A 15,761-nucleotide genomic window follows, 5' to 3' on the forward strand; every position below is an offset into this window, starting at 1 on the left:
TCTATGCGAACACGCCGGAGCTCATCCTTACTCCTGATTATGGCGATTCCACATATGTGAGACTTTTTCATAGCCCAGATACACAGAGCATCAGGATTAGTGGAAACACTCATTAAAAGTGACCACATTTTGGAAAATAATTACCCCAATGTATTTTCCAAAAGGCATAGTGAGTTATTTGGAAAATGTGGAACGGAAATAAAAAAATAATAATTCTGACACAATATTGTCAATTAATAGGATATTTCTAACACACAGCATGAACATACTTAACATTGCATAGTAAAACACATTCTGCTACTCCTCCTGAGTATGGGGAAACCACATGTGCAATACCTTTTCAATGTTTGGATTGTGTACCCAACTTCTCAACCTGCGTATCACAAAAATCAACCAACACTATATAGAAAACAATGTACTATAATGGTTGCAGTGATCAGTGAATATAGCATAATAAATCTTCACCTACAGCCATCCCTGTTCCTAAAAGCCAAGCTGGCCTAACCTAATGGTACATGCCAGGAAGTACAGAAGGCTGAACAAAGGGTAAACAAAAGAGTACCTTAGGTTCCATTAGTGCAAATGTCCACAGAGGATGGGTGGCACTGGTGTATCGCAGGAAAGTAGACAGTGGGACGTGCAGATGGGTCTGTAGTCGCGGTAAGCAAAAATAATTGGTCCAGACAAACATCAGGCTTAGGGCCTTCGTCAGGCAAGACTGGACACAGGGTTGAGGCTTCTTACCACCCAAAGCTTTTCACAGAATTGATTTAGAATTTACAAATCCCAGAGAAATGCGATGGCTTAGTTTTCTCCACTTGCAAACACTACTCTGAAGCCCCTCACTTTGCATATATGAGACCTCTATGTTGTCTTCAATCCCACTACTACAGTGGCAGGGCAAAAGATTAGTCCGATTAACAGGCCAAGGTCAGTTCAGGCAGAAGGCAGAGGCATGGTCAATTAAAATGTCAGAGTTGGTTCAGGCAGCAGACAGAGGCATGGTCAGTATGTAGGAAAATGGCCAGTCCTGGCAGCAGGCAGAAACGTGGTTGAGAAAACATGCAAACGTGGTTTAGTCACATGAGAAATATCTTCACCATACCTTCACTAATATTGTAGCAAGGTATGGTAGCGACAGAAGCAGTTTCCTATACAAACGTCAGGCTGGGAGGAACTCTGAACAATAGAATCGAGTGTCATGCCCAATTCTGTTACTTGGCGCATACACATTTTTTGTTTGGGTAGAAGGGATGATATCGGGGAGAAGTCTTTCATGCAGCCTGCTCACTGCATCAGAACAAATGTTCTCCTCTTAATAGTGTAGGAAGGTGACAGATTTTTCTGTGGATTTGTGATAGATGATGTACAAGTTGTACAGGGCCAAGTGGAAAAGGTATATGGATACTTATTTGTACCAATGGACTGATCTTCTGGTGCATACATGGGGCTATAACATTTGGTCATTATAATCCACACTTACTATACAGTCATGTATACAATCAAGTTTTTGGACCGTGCCTTCCTGGATTTCTACTAAGGGGTTGTGGATTTAGAATAGTACATAAACATCTTGTTTAATCCTCCATTTAAGAGCAAAAAATTGTTTCATTCTGCAAACTAGCTGACTACACCCTTTTCAGCTTGGTGGCAACCAGTTGTAGTGGGAAGCCCTTTCAATTGGTGGGTAAAACTGTGCCACAGGCTGTAGTTAGCCTAAGATACAGGTAGTGGAAAAGGGGCAGGCTGCTGTAAAAGTTGTCCACACAGAAGTGGTAACCCCCCCCCCCGATGAAATAGGGCTGATATAAAAAGGTCGCACACAATTTTTCCACTGCTCCCCATATTGGTTGGGCATCCAGAGGGCTCTAGCTGGCTGTCCTTTCCTTCATAAACTGAACTTATACAAATAGGCCCAGATTCACAAATCACTTACGCCGACGTAAGTGCAAATGTGCGCCGTCGTATCTGTGCGCCAGACCCACAAACAGATATGTGCCTAAAACCAGGCTACACCCCGCTGACGTAGCTTGCTTACGCCGGCGTAGGGTGGGCGCACATTTAGGCTCGGTGCATGGTGCCGCTCCCATTGATTAGCCATGCAAACAAGGGAAATACGGCGATTCACGAACCTGCGTACGCCCGACGCAGGCTACGCGAGGTGCGTGCAAGTTGTAAGTCCGGCGTAAAGTTATTCCCATTAAAGGAGGTGCAACCCAGCAGCAGACATGCAAAGGTCTGCACCAGGGAACACAAGCCGGCGTATTTTACGTTGGACGTGTGTCTGGCTGGGCGTAGGTTACGTTCACGACGTACACAGTGATCTGGCGTAGTTTAGGCAGTTGTTCCGACATGGTTGTGAGCAGGCACAGGGGAATGTGTCCACGTCACGGCGCATGCGCAGTTCGTGATACGTATCTGTCTGGCGCTCGGCCCATCATTTGCATGGGGTCACGCCTCATTTGCATGGGTCACGCCCATTTCCACCTACGCCTTCGAATCCCACGCCACGCTGGTGCAGCGTTGGGAGCACTGGCTTGCTGAATGCATTACTTGCCTCTCTGCGCTGCGTTGGCGTAGCGTACATTGGTGACTCTACGGCGGTATAATGTGCACCTTGCTCTCTGTGAATCTGGGCCATCCTCTCTCACAAAGTTTGTATAACTTCGCCCCTTATCTGGCCCATTAACTTGGGATATATTGTTTGATGTCCAGCCTGCTGGCAAAATGGATGAGGGACTAATCAACACAGATATGTTTGTCAGGCCTATACATTCTATACAATTTTGGGTTAAAATAATAGGTCAGTAGCCTAATTTTATAACACTTGTCGAATTCGGGGTGATTTCTGGGAGGGCGTGTAGGAGTCACATAATGGTTTTATCGTAGGTCTTGGAGGAATAGAGTGGCATATGGTAAATGGGGTGCGTGGAGCATTGGGCCTGCAGTTTATTTTTATTGAGAGTCCCATATTTAGGGTGAAAAGTGATGGGTTTCCACTTATGCATGGGCATAAACAGAGCTGGGATATACTGCTGGGTATAAAAGGTTGCATTGGTCCACAATATTACAAAAATCATTTGTGAAAAATACATAAAAAAAAATAAGGGGTTTCTGCCTGGCTGTGCTATAAGTGTGGGGAATTCAAGGTGCTACTGAATTTGAAGGTGGTCATACAGGTTTTGAATGTTCCTCTGGGACACTAGTATGGGCCCTAATCCTTGGTGGCTGATGTGACACCCCAACACTCTACTACCAGTATTTTATCTTTCATCCAGGTGTACTGCTGGTGCTCACCACTTCACAAGAATGTATTGCGCTTCTGGTGGTTGGCTGCTGCTCTTCAAAACACCTCATTCTTTTTGTTGGGGCCTTTTCCTCCTTGAATATTTAGAATCTGAGTGACAGTGAGAGTTCCCCGCTGCTCTCATCGGTCATGATCAGAATCTGGAATGCCTCCTCGTCTGTGTACATTTTTTGGACAATGGCGTTCAGGTTCTGGTAAAACTGTACTGTTGACAGTGGTGTAGGGGTGATCAGGAAGGACACTAGTGCATAGCTGTCTGGTGTCACTGCAATCAGGGACACTGGCTCTGTTCACACTAGTGTGGTGGTGATCAAGACCCACTGGTGCGGAGGTGATCAGGACACTGGTGCTGGTGTCTAGTGGTCTGGCGTCACTGCAATCAGTGACACAGTTTCTAGCAGCACTGGGACAAGTAACAGGTGGGTGGCTACAGTTAGTTCACACTAGACACTGTAGAGCAGAGATCAGGGATTACGGACTCCTGTAACAGCTCTCTTCTCACAGATAATCTCTGTCTGATGAGAGAGAGAGCTGGAAGCCACACCATGTGGCGTCTGGTTACATTTGTAAAGTGCTGTGACTGAACAAAGTGATCACATTGTACAGGCGACAGTGGACAGGCCTGATAAAATTTGATTCACAAAAATGCAGTACGTTGTCAGCCTACTACAGGCCAGTCCAATCCATTGTCCAAGTAGAAAAGATGCATTTACTTACATATTTTCAGCCTGCTCTGGTATGGTCACGTAATCTGCCTTGTCATCCAGTGGTGGCAGCAGGGGAGGTAAACACCTTAAATAGATGGGTGGTAAGACTGTGGGTGATGTCATTATTTCAGGCTTTTCCAGCTAATGTCGAGTTGAGCATCTTCCAACAAATCAGAAAGGAGGACTGTCCTAATTCTAGAGCTAGATTCCTGAGCACTAGGACTGAAGCAATTTATTCCAAAATTGGATGGTAAGTCTATGACTGGTCTGGAGTGGAACTGGGCAAAAAGTATTGCCCACCACCAATACCATGGCTCTCTTTCATGAAGAAGCGAGGAGTCGGGAAACTCCTGCACTAAAAAGTCCCAGTTGGGAGTTGAGAGTTTGAAGTTTCTCCTGGGGAAGAAAATCTCTGTCAAGAGCAGTGTTGCCAACCATCAGTATTTTTACTGGCAGCCAGTAAAAAAACTGACACTTTTCTCCTGCAAGTGACAGAAAAAAGTTGCCAGTAAAAAAGCATGGCTGTGATGCTCAGAGACTATCCGGGTGCCTGCTACAGTGTGTTTGGGCAGAGCCATTGGGGGTGGGTCTGGCGGAGGTGGTGCCTGAGCAGGTCATGGTATCTCATGGTGCAAGGGAGCTCAGCGGAGGAACCTTGTGTGCCGGTCTGCTGGACTGTCAGCGCTGTTTGGACTGGAGTGGACTGAAGGGACCACCTGGTGTGGAGAGACTGTCACTGTTATTCTGAAAGGGACATGTGGCGTCGGTGAGGTGTCATCATCTGTGCTGCTGCCAGTGTAGTGTAGGGCATTTGTCACTCCTCCAATATCACGGTAAAAGATACAGGCTGGAGAAGGGGGAGACATCTCCAACATGTATGCCGCCAAAAGTCTTTTACCGCAATATTGGAGGAGTGACAAATGCCATACACTACTGGACTGGAGCTTATTACGGAGAAGCGTGGAGGTGGTTGCTTTAGTCAACCTACCACTAATGCCCCCAATACTACTCTCCTGGAAAATTTTCCGCGCTGTCTATCTCTACCTCTGAACCCTCCCCCACGTCGCCTAGTTTAAAATGACACCTAGTTTAACTTTAAGACCAGCCCTTTTTCTGACATCTGTTTACAAGTAAAAATCTGTATTTTTTGCTAGAAAATTACTTCCAAACATAATTTTTTTTCTCTAGGATCTCCTAGAGAACAAAATTGCGGTCGTTGCAATACTTTACGTCACACTGTATTTGCGCAGCGGTCTTTCAAAATGCAATTTTATTGGAAAAAATAGGATTTTAATACTCACAGTAAAAATCCTTTTCTCTGAGTTCATGGACGGACACAGCCTTAATCTTGACAAAGTGGGTATTAGCCTTCATTCAGGAGTGACAAGGCAGAATGTTTTATCATCAAAGCTGAACAGCCCCGCCCAGGGGGCGGTCCTACTGGCTATATTCCCTCAGCAGCTCAGTTCGTCAAAAGCAGTACAAACTTAAAAAGGAGGGGTGGGTGCTGTGTCCGTCCATGAACTCAGAGAAAAGGATATTACGGTGAGCATAAAAATCCTATTTTCTCTTTCGTTCATGGACGGACACAGCCTTAATCTTAACAAAGTGGGACGTCCCAAAGCAGTGTCAAAAAACGAGGGGTGGCAACATGATAAAAATAAACTTCACCCAAAACAAAACAGAGCTCCTCAACTGAGGTGTTGCAACTCTAAACAGCCGCCTGCAAAACTTTGTGGCCAAAAAAAGCATCCGAAGATGCACTCACGTCAACCTTAGAATTTAGTGACAACACATCACCAAATTACACCATTTCTACAAAACTCATGAAATAATGTACCGACATCTTGGCACCCACCATAACGCACATCATAAACCAATCGTTCAAAGAAGGTTTTGTTCCAAGCTCCCTCAAGCAAGGCATAATTAAACCCCTCCTAAAGAAACCCAATTTCGACCCTAAAGACCCAAACCATTGCAGACCGGTAACAAGCCTCAACACCATCTCCAAGATCATGGAGAAAGCAGTAGTATAACAGCTACAACCCCAACTTCTAGACCTGCTACAATCAAGTTTCTGCCCAGGCCACGGGACAGAAACGGCACCTAGTGATGCTGGACCTCAGTGCAGCTTTTGACACGGTAGACCACAACACCCTGCTCAATCGACTCAAAGAAGTAGCTGGCATCTCGGACTTGGCCCTACCCTGGTTCGCATCCTTCCTAGAAAATCGATCGCAGACAGTGAAACTAGGAGGCTTCACAACAGAAACAAGGGCCATTACATGTGGCCATTATATGTGGCCCCTCCTCAAGGATCACCCCTTTCACCTGTACTCTTCAACATCTACATCCACCCACTTCTCAAAATCATCAAACAGGACCTGGGCTACCACTCTTATGCTGATGACACGCAACTTTACTTTTAAATCACCAACAAAAAAGACCAATATCACGAACAAGGAAAATGCCTCACTCTGATCGATAATTGGATGACGGAAAGCTCCCTCAAACTCAATGAATCCAAAACAGAACTTCTTATCCTTCACGCAAATCGAAAATCTAACTCTAGGACCACGTGGACTCCATCCTTGGACAAACCATCACCCCAAGCAACAAAGTCAAAAGCCTCTGAGTCATCTTTGACTCAGACAAGACGATGGACGTACAAATAGGAGCAGTAATCAGCGGTTCTAACCATCTTCTCCGATTGCTGCGTAGACTCATCCCCTTCATCCCGGATGAGGATACAGCAGTAGTGGTTGCAACAATCATCAACTCCCGACTCGACTACGCCCACTTCCTCTACCTAGGACTATCCAAATACCAGATTTTGCATCTACAAGTCGTCCAGAACACTGCAGCCAGACTGGTAACAGGTAAAAAAACGTGGGAATCAATATCCCCGGTCTTGAGGTCCCTCCACTGGCAAGCTGTAAAGTATCGGGTCAAATTTAAGACCCTCTGCCTCACTCACAAATGCTCACAAGGAAACGCTCAATACTTATGTGAGAAAATAAAACCCTACGTCACCAATCCTCCGGTCAACCAACCAAAACCTCCTCCAAATCCCACTACAAATCTAAGGGAAAACAAAGATTTGCAGTCCAAGGACCTCAGCTCTGGAATGCTCTACCCACGACCATCCGCATGGAAGAAAATCATCGGGCTTTTAGGAAAAAACTAAAGACCCACCTCTTCTGAATAATCAGGACGACAATGGATGCAAAAAGCGCCTTGAGGCAATTTGGTTTGCATTTGTAGCGCTATACAAGCTACAAGTTTTTATATATATATATATATATATATATATATATATATATATATATATATATATATATATATATATATATATATATATATATACACACACACACAGTGCTTTTTTTCAGGGGGAACTTGGGGGAACTCAGTTCCACCACCTTTGGCTCAGACCCTTTGGTGCCTGCTCACGACAATCACTTGTAAACACAGAAGTCTGGTTTCTGTGTTTACAAGTGACAGCTCTGCACTCTGTGTGTAACCCCCTGAACTGTATGGAATGCAATCCTGGTATTTAATGCCCCTTTAAGACCCTTCTACTGTTTGTGAAATCTGAACGGGTCGTATTTGAGTTCCTGCACCTATTTTCTGAGAAAAAAAGCTCTGTATATATATATATATATATATATATATATATATATATATATATATATATATATATATATTATGAAAAGGACCGAACCCCCACTGTGTAGGAGGAAGTGGGAGCAAGATGTAGGGAATATAACTGAAGAGCAGTGGAGTAGAACATTGGAACTTGGCCCGTTGGTATCACTTTCTCCCTCACAAAAGATGTCACATTTATTTCTGCTATATAGGAGCATATTATACGCCTCAAAAGCGCTTCCTGTTCGGTCGGATATAAGATGCCAGCTGCCCCAGATGTGGGGAATTAGAAGGGGATCATATTCATATCTTTATGAGGTGCCCAAAGCTATACTGGTATTGGAAGGAGGTATCTGGAACTATAGGCTTGGTATTTGGGATGTCACTGAACCTAGATGCAAGGTTATGTGTGCTGGGTTATGTAGAGGGGGAGGGAGACCCCGGAGGTTGTAGTGCTTGGAGGCCTATTTCAGGCAAGCAAATTGATTGCACAAAGATGGCAATAGGTGCCACCCCCAACCTGTATAGAGTGGGAGCAAAATATGAATGGGACAATATGGAAGGAAAAAACAGTATATGTCAGACAATGAAGTATGAAGATTTGGAAACCCCGGTGGGACGCAAAATGATACTCCCCTTAGAACAATGTGAAAAAGGAAAATGTGAAATTAATCATTCGTGCAAAGGTGGAAGGACAAGGGGAGGGTCTGAAATAGCCAGTGGTATCAACACCCAAAGGGTAACCATTGAGGAATAAGTGGAAATGATGTGATGTATTAAAATAGGAAGAAAGAATGATCAAGAGTGAATGGGAAAGATGTTAGGGAAGATTGGAGAATGAGTGGGAGAAGGGGATTAAGATAATAAAGAAAGTGTTTGAGTAAAGTTGAGGAAAGTTAGAAGGTGGTTAATGAGCAGGAGAGTAGAAGAACTAGAAGATGAGATAATTACATAGTAATACCTAGAGAAGATTAATGAGAATACGCCTTCTGTTTCCTTCTTCGCACATATATATTTAAAATGGAAAGGGGAGGGGGTACTGATGTGGGAAATTTATGTTTGTATGTAAATGATCAATTAAAAATGTCTTAAAAGCAGAGGTCCACACAAAAAGTGAACCTCCGCTTTTCAGAAAACCACCGATCCGACCCCACCCTCCGGAGTCACATTTGGCACCTTTCAGGGGGGTGCAGATAAATGTATACAGGCATTCGCAACTACTTTCGGGAATAGACTCCTCGTGGGAGTCACTCCCCTTCCCGTCCTCTGCTGTCTTCTGGGAAACACACTGGTCCCAGGAGACAGCAGAGACCAGCAAGGACGCGCCAGTCGCGCATGTGCAGTAGGGACTTGGGCAGTGAAGCCGCAATGCTTCACTTCCCAATTCCCTCACCGAGGATGGTGGTGGGGGCAGCCGAGAGACGAGCGATTGCTCGGCTTCGGCTGCAGACATCGCGGGCACCCTGGACAGGCAAGTGTCCATTTATTAAAAGTCAGCAACTGCTGTATTTGTAGCTGCTGGCTTTTAATATATATATATATTTTTTTTTGGTGGACCTCCGCTTTAATAAAGATTATAAATAAAAGGTGCAACAGGTACTTAAAAAAGAAACCCCCCCAAAAAAACAGTATCCCCTCCCCTCCAAATATAAGTGGACATGACATTCAATTGAAGATTGGGGGGATGAGTTTGCGTTTTGAGTGAAGTTCCATGTAATTAAATTTTTACATGCTTTAGCCAACATTAAGGCAGCAAAAAGCACGCATTTTGTTAGATTTTGATTATTTTGCCAGTCAATGTAAACTTTATTTTATTCTTTCTAAATGAATACAACATTTGTTATAACAAGACTCACCTTTATGTTGAAAAGCCATGGTTTTATAGCATCAACTTCTGATGCTCCTTTACTGAGATCATAAACCACAAGATATAAAGCACGTGGCGTCATAAAGTGTGGATGAGTGCTGTAAAACTCCTCCTGACCTGTAACCAAAAAACATAGAAAAGCATTAGACTTATTCCGCCATAACCTACCAATCGCAAAAGAAAAAAAGTACTGTAATACTGATATTTTAGAATATGAGTGTTTCCATGTAAAAACATTTTTTAGCGTCAGAGCATCAGAAGTTTTAATAATTATAACCAAAGGCTTATTTTAAAATGGCAACATTCAGGAATAATAGAATGAAATTCTTTAAGATTTAAATGCCAAATTAAATATCGGAGAAGTAAAATCTATTTTTCACATCTCTATTGGAATTAATCAGGATGCTGTAGTGTCAGGTTTTAGCATGGCTTTCTTTCATCTTATTTCTCATATTTTCCTATTTTAATAATTGCTTACAATATTTATTACTCTGTTTAACAACTTGCCGACCGGGCCACTCTATAACGACCTCTCAGAATTGCCCACCCAGGAATGTCCATGGCCGTTAGGTCTTCCAGACCAGGATTGTCACGATGAGGGTAAAGGGCAAATGACAGCGGCCTTCACCAGGCGATCACGCGGTCCAATGATGGCGTGATCACTAATAAAAAACAAACCAGAGCATGTCCGGTTCAGCTCTTCCCCTCTCCTCAAGCCTATTGGTACAGCGTGTGAAGAGAAGAGGGAGCCGGGTGCAGCAGCACTGTGGACTGGATCTGAATTGCCCACAGCGCTGTTCTGTGCTCATCCCTGGCTCATCCACCCACATTCATGCTCAGCCATGCTCCATCCCTGGCTCATCCATCCAAGACCTGTGAATCCTTGTATCACAACAACTTCCAATGCTGACTAAACTCACCTCTCTAATGACTAACCAGGGCTGTGGAGTCGGAGTCGGAGTCGAGGAGTCGGAGTCGGGGGGAATTTTGGGTACCTGGAGTCGGAGTCGGCAAACAATGCACCGACTCCGACTCCTACTAAATTTAGATTGGAATAAAAAAAAAAAAAAAGCAAGTTTAAATGTCCCAATTCACAAAAAGTTATAATTAATGACTTCTCTACTGTAAGAATAAAGACCAATGCATGCAGTGCCTCACGTAACCGCAAAACGAACAGGTTAAGTGACCGTGAAGAAGCATGCTTTTCATGTGCTTCACTATATGGCACGCAACGCACAATTAGGAGCTGCAATACTTATACTTTCCATAGTGTTGTGTCCTGCTTTTACAGGGAACGCAGCGTCCATGTGTAACCTAGCCTCTCACTCATAAGGGATTAAATAAATATGTTTTTTGCAGGACTAGAGAGTGAGACACTTGTATAAGTGAAGGGTATGGAGGGCCAATAGTTCAAGACTGAAGCTGTAAACCATTGGAAAAACTGCTGTCATTTAGGCTATAAAAACTTGTAAACTCCGATTGTTAGCTTAAACTTTAAACATGACTATGGGATTCTCCTAGGAAAATCATGTTTTAGAATAAATGCCCCTTCCTGGATCCTCCCACTGCCCTATGTTTTTTGTTTTTGTTCTAAAACAACCAAATAATGTGGTTTGTATTTTTGAACTGGTAAAGATCCTGTTCCTGATGTTTATGCCTGCTGCTACTATCCAGCCACTTGATTGATTAAAGCGGGAGTTCACCCATAAAACAATTTTTCCCCTTAGATTCCTGCTCGTTTTGTCTAGGGGAATCGGCTAGTTGTTTTAAAATATGAGCCATACTTACCGTTTTCGAGATGCATCTTCTCCGTCGCTTCCGGGTATGGGTCTTCGGGAGCGGGCGTTCCTTCTTGATTGACAGTCTTCCGAGAGGCTTCCGACGGTCACATCCATCGCGTCACTAGTAGCCGAAAGAAGCCGAACGTCGGCGCGGCTCTATACAGCGCCTGCGCACCGACATTCGGCTTCTTTCGGAAAATCGCGATGGATGCGACCGTCGGAAGCCTCTCGGAAGCGGCGGAGAAGATGCATCTCGTAAACGGTAAGTACAGCTCATATTTTAAAACAACTAGCCGATTCCCCTAGACCATGGGTGCTCAACCTGTGGCTCTCCAGCTGTTGCAAAACTACAATTCCCATAATGCCTCAGCCTTTGGGAGACATGCTTGTACCTGTCAGCGGCTTGCAATGCCTCATGGGAATTATAGTTCCGCAACAGCTGGAGAGCCACAGGTTGAGCACCCATGCCCTAGACAAAACGAGCATCCATCTAAGGGTAAAAAGTGTTATGTACGGGTGAACCCCCGCTTTAATAAAAAAAAAAAAAAAAAAAAAAAAAACGTTGTTTTCATTGTGTTTGTCTTTTGCTTAAACTGTGCAATACAGTAGACTGTTGGCTTCCCAGCCAGTAGTCCTGTGGTAGGTTGCGTTTCTTTCCCTCAAGGAATGTATAAAATACATTCGCATATTAATACAGAGGAGTCGGAGTCGGAGTCGGAAGTACATAAAACTGAGGAGTCGGAGTCGGAGTCGGAACATTTATCTACCGACTCCACAGCCCTGTGACTAACTGGTCATTGATGTACACCTTGGAGCTAGGCAGAATAGCAGAAATCAAAATTACCCTTTTACCTAAAACCCTCTCACGTTTCCTCATATTTGTGATCCATTAACAATCCACAACCTTCTTGGAATAGCCACTACAGACTGCAAATTCCTCTCAAACTCCATCACCTCAAACATCCTCACTCTTTGGGATAATATCAAGCAATACACAGTAAAAAAAAAAAAAAAAAAAAAAAGAAGAAGTAGAAAAATAAACTATGTGCACTACTACAAAAATTACAGTGTATGAACAGACAAAATTATGGGAATCACAACTACTTGCCAACCAGCCGCCATAAAACAGGTCGGCTCCCATGCGCGAGAGCCCGTAGCTCTACGTCAGCTCTCTCGCAGGCCACTAGGGGCACGCGCGCGCACCCCGCTCGCTTCCGACTCCCATGAGCGTGCCCGGCGGGCGCGCTCGCCGCCGGGCACACGCGATCGCTCGTTAAAGAGCAGGGACCGGGAGCTGTAAACACACAGCTCTCGGTCCTGTCAGGGAGAGAAATGCTGGTTTTCTGTTCATACATGCATGTATGAACATACATGTATGAACAGAAGATCAGTCATTTCCCCTAGTAAGGCCACCCCCCCTACAGTTAGAACACACCCAGGGAACATACTTAACCCCTTCCCCGCCCCTAGTGTTAACCCCTTCCCTGCCAGTGGCATTTTTATAGTAATCCAATGCATTTTTATAGCACTGATCGCTATAAAAATGCCAATGGTCCCAAAAATGTGTCAAAAGTGTCCGAATTGTCCGCCATAATGTCGCAGTCCCGAAGAAAAAAAAAAACGCTGATCGCCATTACTAGTAAAAAAAAAATATGAATAAAAATGCCATAAAACTACCCCCTATTTTGTAAACCAAACCAAACCAAACGCTTATTGCGTTTTTTTTTAATGAAAAATATGTAGAAGAACACGTATCGGCTTAAACTGAGGAAAAACTTTTTTTAATCTATTTTTGGGGGATATTTATTATAGCAAAAAGTAAAAAATATTCATTTTTTTCAAAATTGACGCTCTATTTTTGTTTATAGCGCAAAAACTAAAAACCGCGAAGGTGATCAAATACCACCAAAAGAAATCTTAATTTGTGGGAAAAAAAGAACGCCAATTTTGTTTGGGAGCCACGTCGTATGACCGTGCAATTGTCAGTTAAAGCGACGCAGTGCGGAATCGCAAAAAGTCCTCTGGTCTTTGACCATCAATATGGTCCGGGGGTTAAGTGGTTAATGAGTTGCAGTAAAAAAAATCTCAATGTGCTCCCACACCAAAAGCAAAATATACAGTGACAGCGTTGCACTACTCCACGTTAAAAAACTAGCATAAAAATAAACAAGACCAACACTATGGGGGTTATTTACAAAAGTCAGATCCACTTTGCACTACAAGTGCACTGCAAGTGCACTTGAAAGTGCAGTCCCTGTGGATCTGAGGGGGACATGCAAGGGAAATAAAAACAGCATTTTAGCTTGCATATGGTTGAATGATAAAATCAGCAGAGCTTTCCCTCATTTCAGACCTACTTATCAGAATTAAAGTGACTGCACTTTCAAGTGCACTAGTAGTGCAAAGTGGATTTGCCTTTTGTAAATAAACCCCTATATGTCTTCCAGTGGAATAAATTAGAAAAAAGTGTTCGTGATAAAATAACGAGCCATCACGTGAAGATTTTGTCATTAATTCCATACTCCACCTTAAATCAAGAGTGCTCAACCAACAGTAGACATACCCGCTCACCTGAATATTGGACCCATATAAATGAATATACAGGTCTCAAAAGTGCTTTCACTGGGCACAGGTTACTCCATTTATCCGCTGTACTTTCCAGGGCAATGGTATGGACAGAACGGTTAAATCGTGGCAGGTCACGGCATCGGCAGATGCACCAGACTCCCCCCAATTATTTTCTTTATGGACCACTGGAATTTCTCTCTTCCGGATCATTGCATAGCGCAACACTATTTATCACTGTAAACACCACTCAGTACTTCTCTCTCCTCATGCCCCAAAGCTTTCTTTTATGCAGAACCCCTCATTCTATTTAGCTTATATTTTTGATACCTCTTTTTGAACACGATCAGACCTAAATGTACCCAATTAAAAAGGGTTGTAAAGGTAAAAAAAAATTCCCTAAATAACTTCCTTTACCTTAGTGCAGTCCTCCTTCACTTACCTCATCCTTCCATTTTTCTTTTAAATGTCCCTATTAAACTTCACTTCCTGTTCTTCTGTCTAACTATACACCGTAATGCGAGGCTTTCTCCCTGGTGTGGAGAAAGCCTCTTGAGGGGGGAGGGGGCGAGCAGGAGTGTCAGGACACCCACTAACACACAGCTCCTTTCTCTATCCCCAAAGTAGAGAGTGTCCTGACTTGCCTGCTCGCCCCCTCAAGAGGCTTTCTCCACACCAGGAAGAAAGCCTTGCATTACTGTGTGTAGTTACAGACAAAAGAACAGGAAGTGAGGATTTCTCAGAAGAAATAAGGACATTTAAAAGCAAAATCTAAGAATGAGGTAAGTGAAGGAGGACTGCACAAAGGTAAAGGAACCCATTTAGGGATTTTTTTTTTACCTTTACCCACTAGCCGACCAGTCGACCAGCAGTTATACGGCGGCAGGTCGGCTGCGCAAAATCACATAGGTATACGTCATTTCGCATTTCAGCCTCCGGCGGGCGCCATCACCGGTGGTCGCCCATTACAGGGGGAGAAATTACTGTTCGTCTGTTCATACAATGTATGAACAGCGATCTGTCATTTCTCCTAGTCAGTCCCATCCCCCCTTCAGTTAGAACACACCTAGGGAACATAATTAACCCCTTCCTTGCCCCCTAGTGTTAACCCCTTCGCTGCCAGTGACATTTTTATAGCACTGATCGCTATAAAAATGACAATGGTCACAAAAATGTGTCAAAAGTGTCCGAAGTGTCCGCCATAAGGTCGCAATACCGATAAAAATCGCTGATCGCCGCCATTACTAGTAAAAAAAATATATTAATAAAAATGCCATAAAACTATCCCCTATTTTGCAGGCGCTATAACTTTTGCCCAAACCAAACGCTTATTGCGATTTTTTTTTAATGAAAAATATGTAGCAGAATACGCGTCGGCCTAAACTGAGGAACATTTTTTTTTTTATATATATATATTTGGGGTTATTACAGCAAAAAGTAAAAAAATATTCATTTTTTTTTTCAAAATTGTCGCCCTATTTTTGTTTATAGCGCAAAATAATAAAAAACGAAGAGGTGAACAAATACCACCAAAAGAAAGCTCTATTTGTGGAAAAAAAAGGGCGCCAATTTTGTTTGGGAGCCACTTAGCACGACCGCGCAATTGTCAGTTAAAGCGACGCAGTGCCGAAACGCAAAAAGTGGCCCGGTCATTGACCAGCAAAAGGGTCCAGGGCTGAAGTGGTTAAGGATTAACGTGTGAACACTTTAAGCCATCCACTGCTGAAATTGTCCATTAACTCAAGGTTGAACACTTTTTTCACTCTAGCACACCCTTTCGTTATTCCATGGACCAGCTCACCAGATTTGAACATATCTGCGATAGGGACCCCCAATCTCCAGACCTCATCTCAAAGCTATACCTTTAGATGCTTTCATAACTTTAT

At 43.5% G+C, this 15,761-nt stretch overlaps 1 protein-coding gene across 5 annotated transcripts in view; it reads right to left on the reverse strand.

Annotated features, from left to right (window-relative positions):
- LRRK2 (leucine rich repeat kinase 2) overlaps positions 1 to 15,761 on the reverse strand; it is a 376,481-nt gene that overhangs the window by 135,632 nt on the left and 225,088 nt on the right. For all 5 annotated transcript variants that reach the window (XM_040343608.1, XM_040343610.1, XM_040343612.1 and 2 more), the window contains exon 32: positions 9,519 to 9,646. In XM_040343608.1, coding sequence (XP_040199542.1) covers positions 9,519 to 9,646 — 128 coding nt within the window. The remainder of the gene's footprint in view (positions 1 to 9,518; positions 9,647 to 15,761) is intronic.

The sequence above is a fragment of the Rana temporaria genome, chromosome 3 (genome assembly GCF_905171775.1).
Source record: "Rana temporaria chromosome 3, aRanTem1.1, whole genome shotgun sequence".
In the NCBI taxonomy this organism is placed as follows: Eukaryota; Metazoa; Chordata; class Amphibia; order Anura; family Ranidae; genus Rana; species Rana temporaria.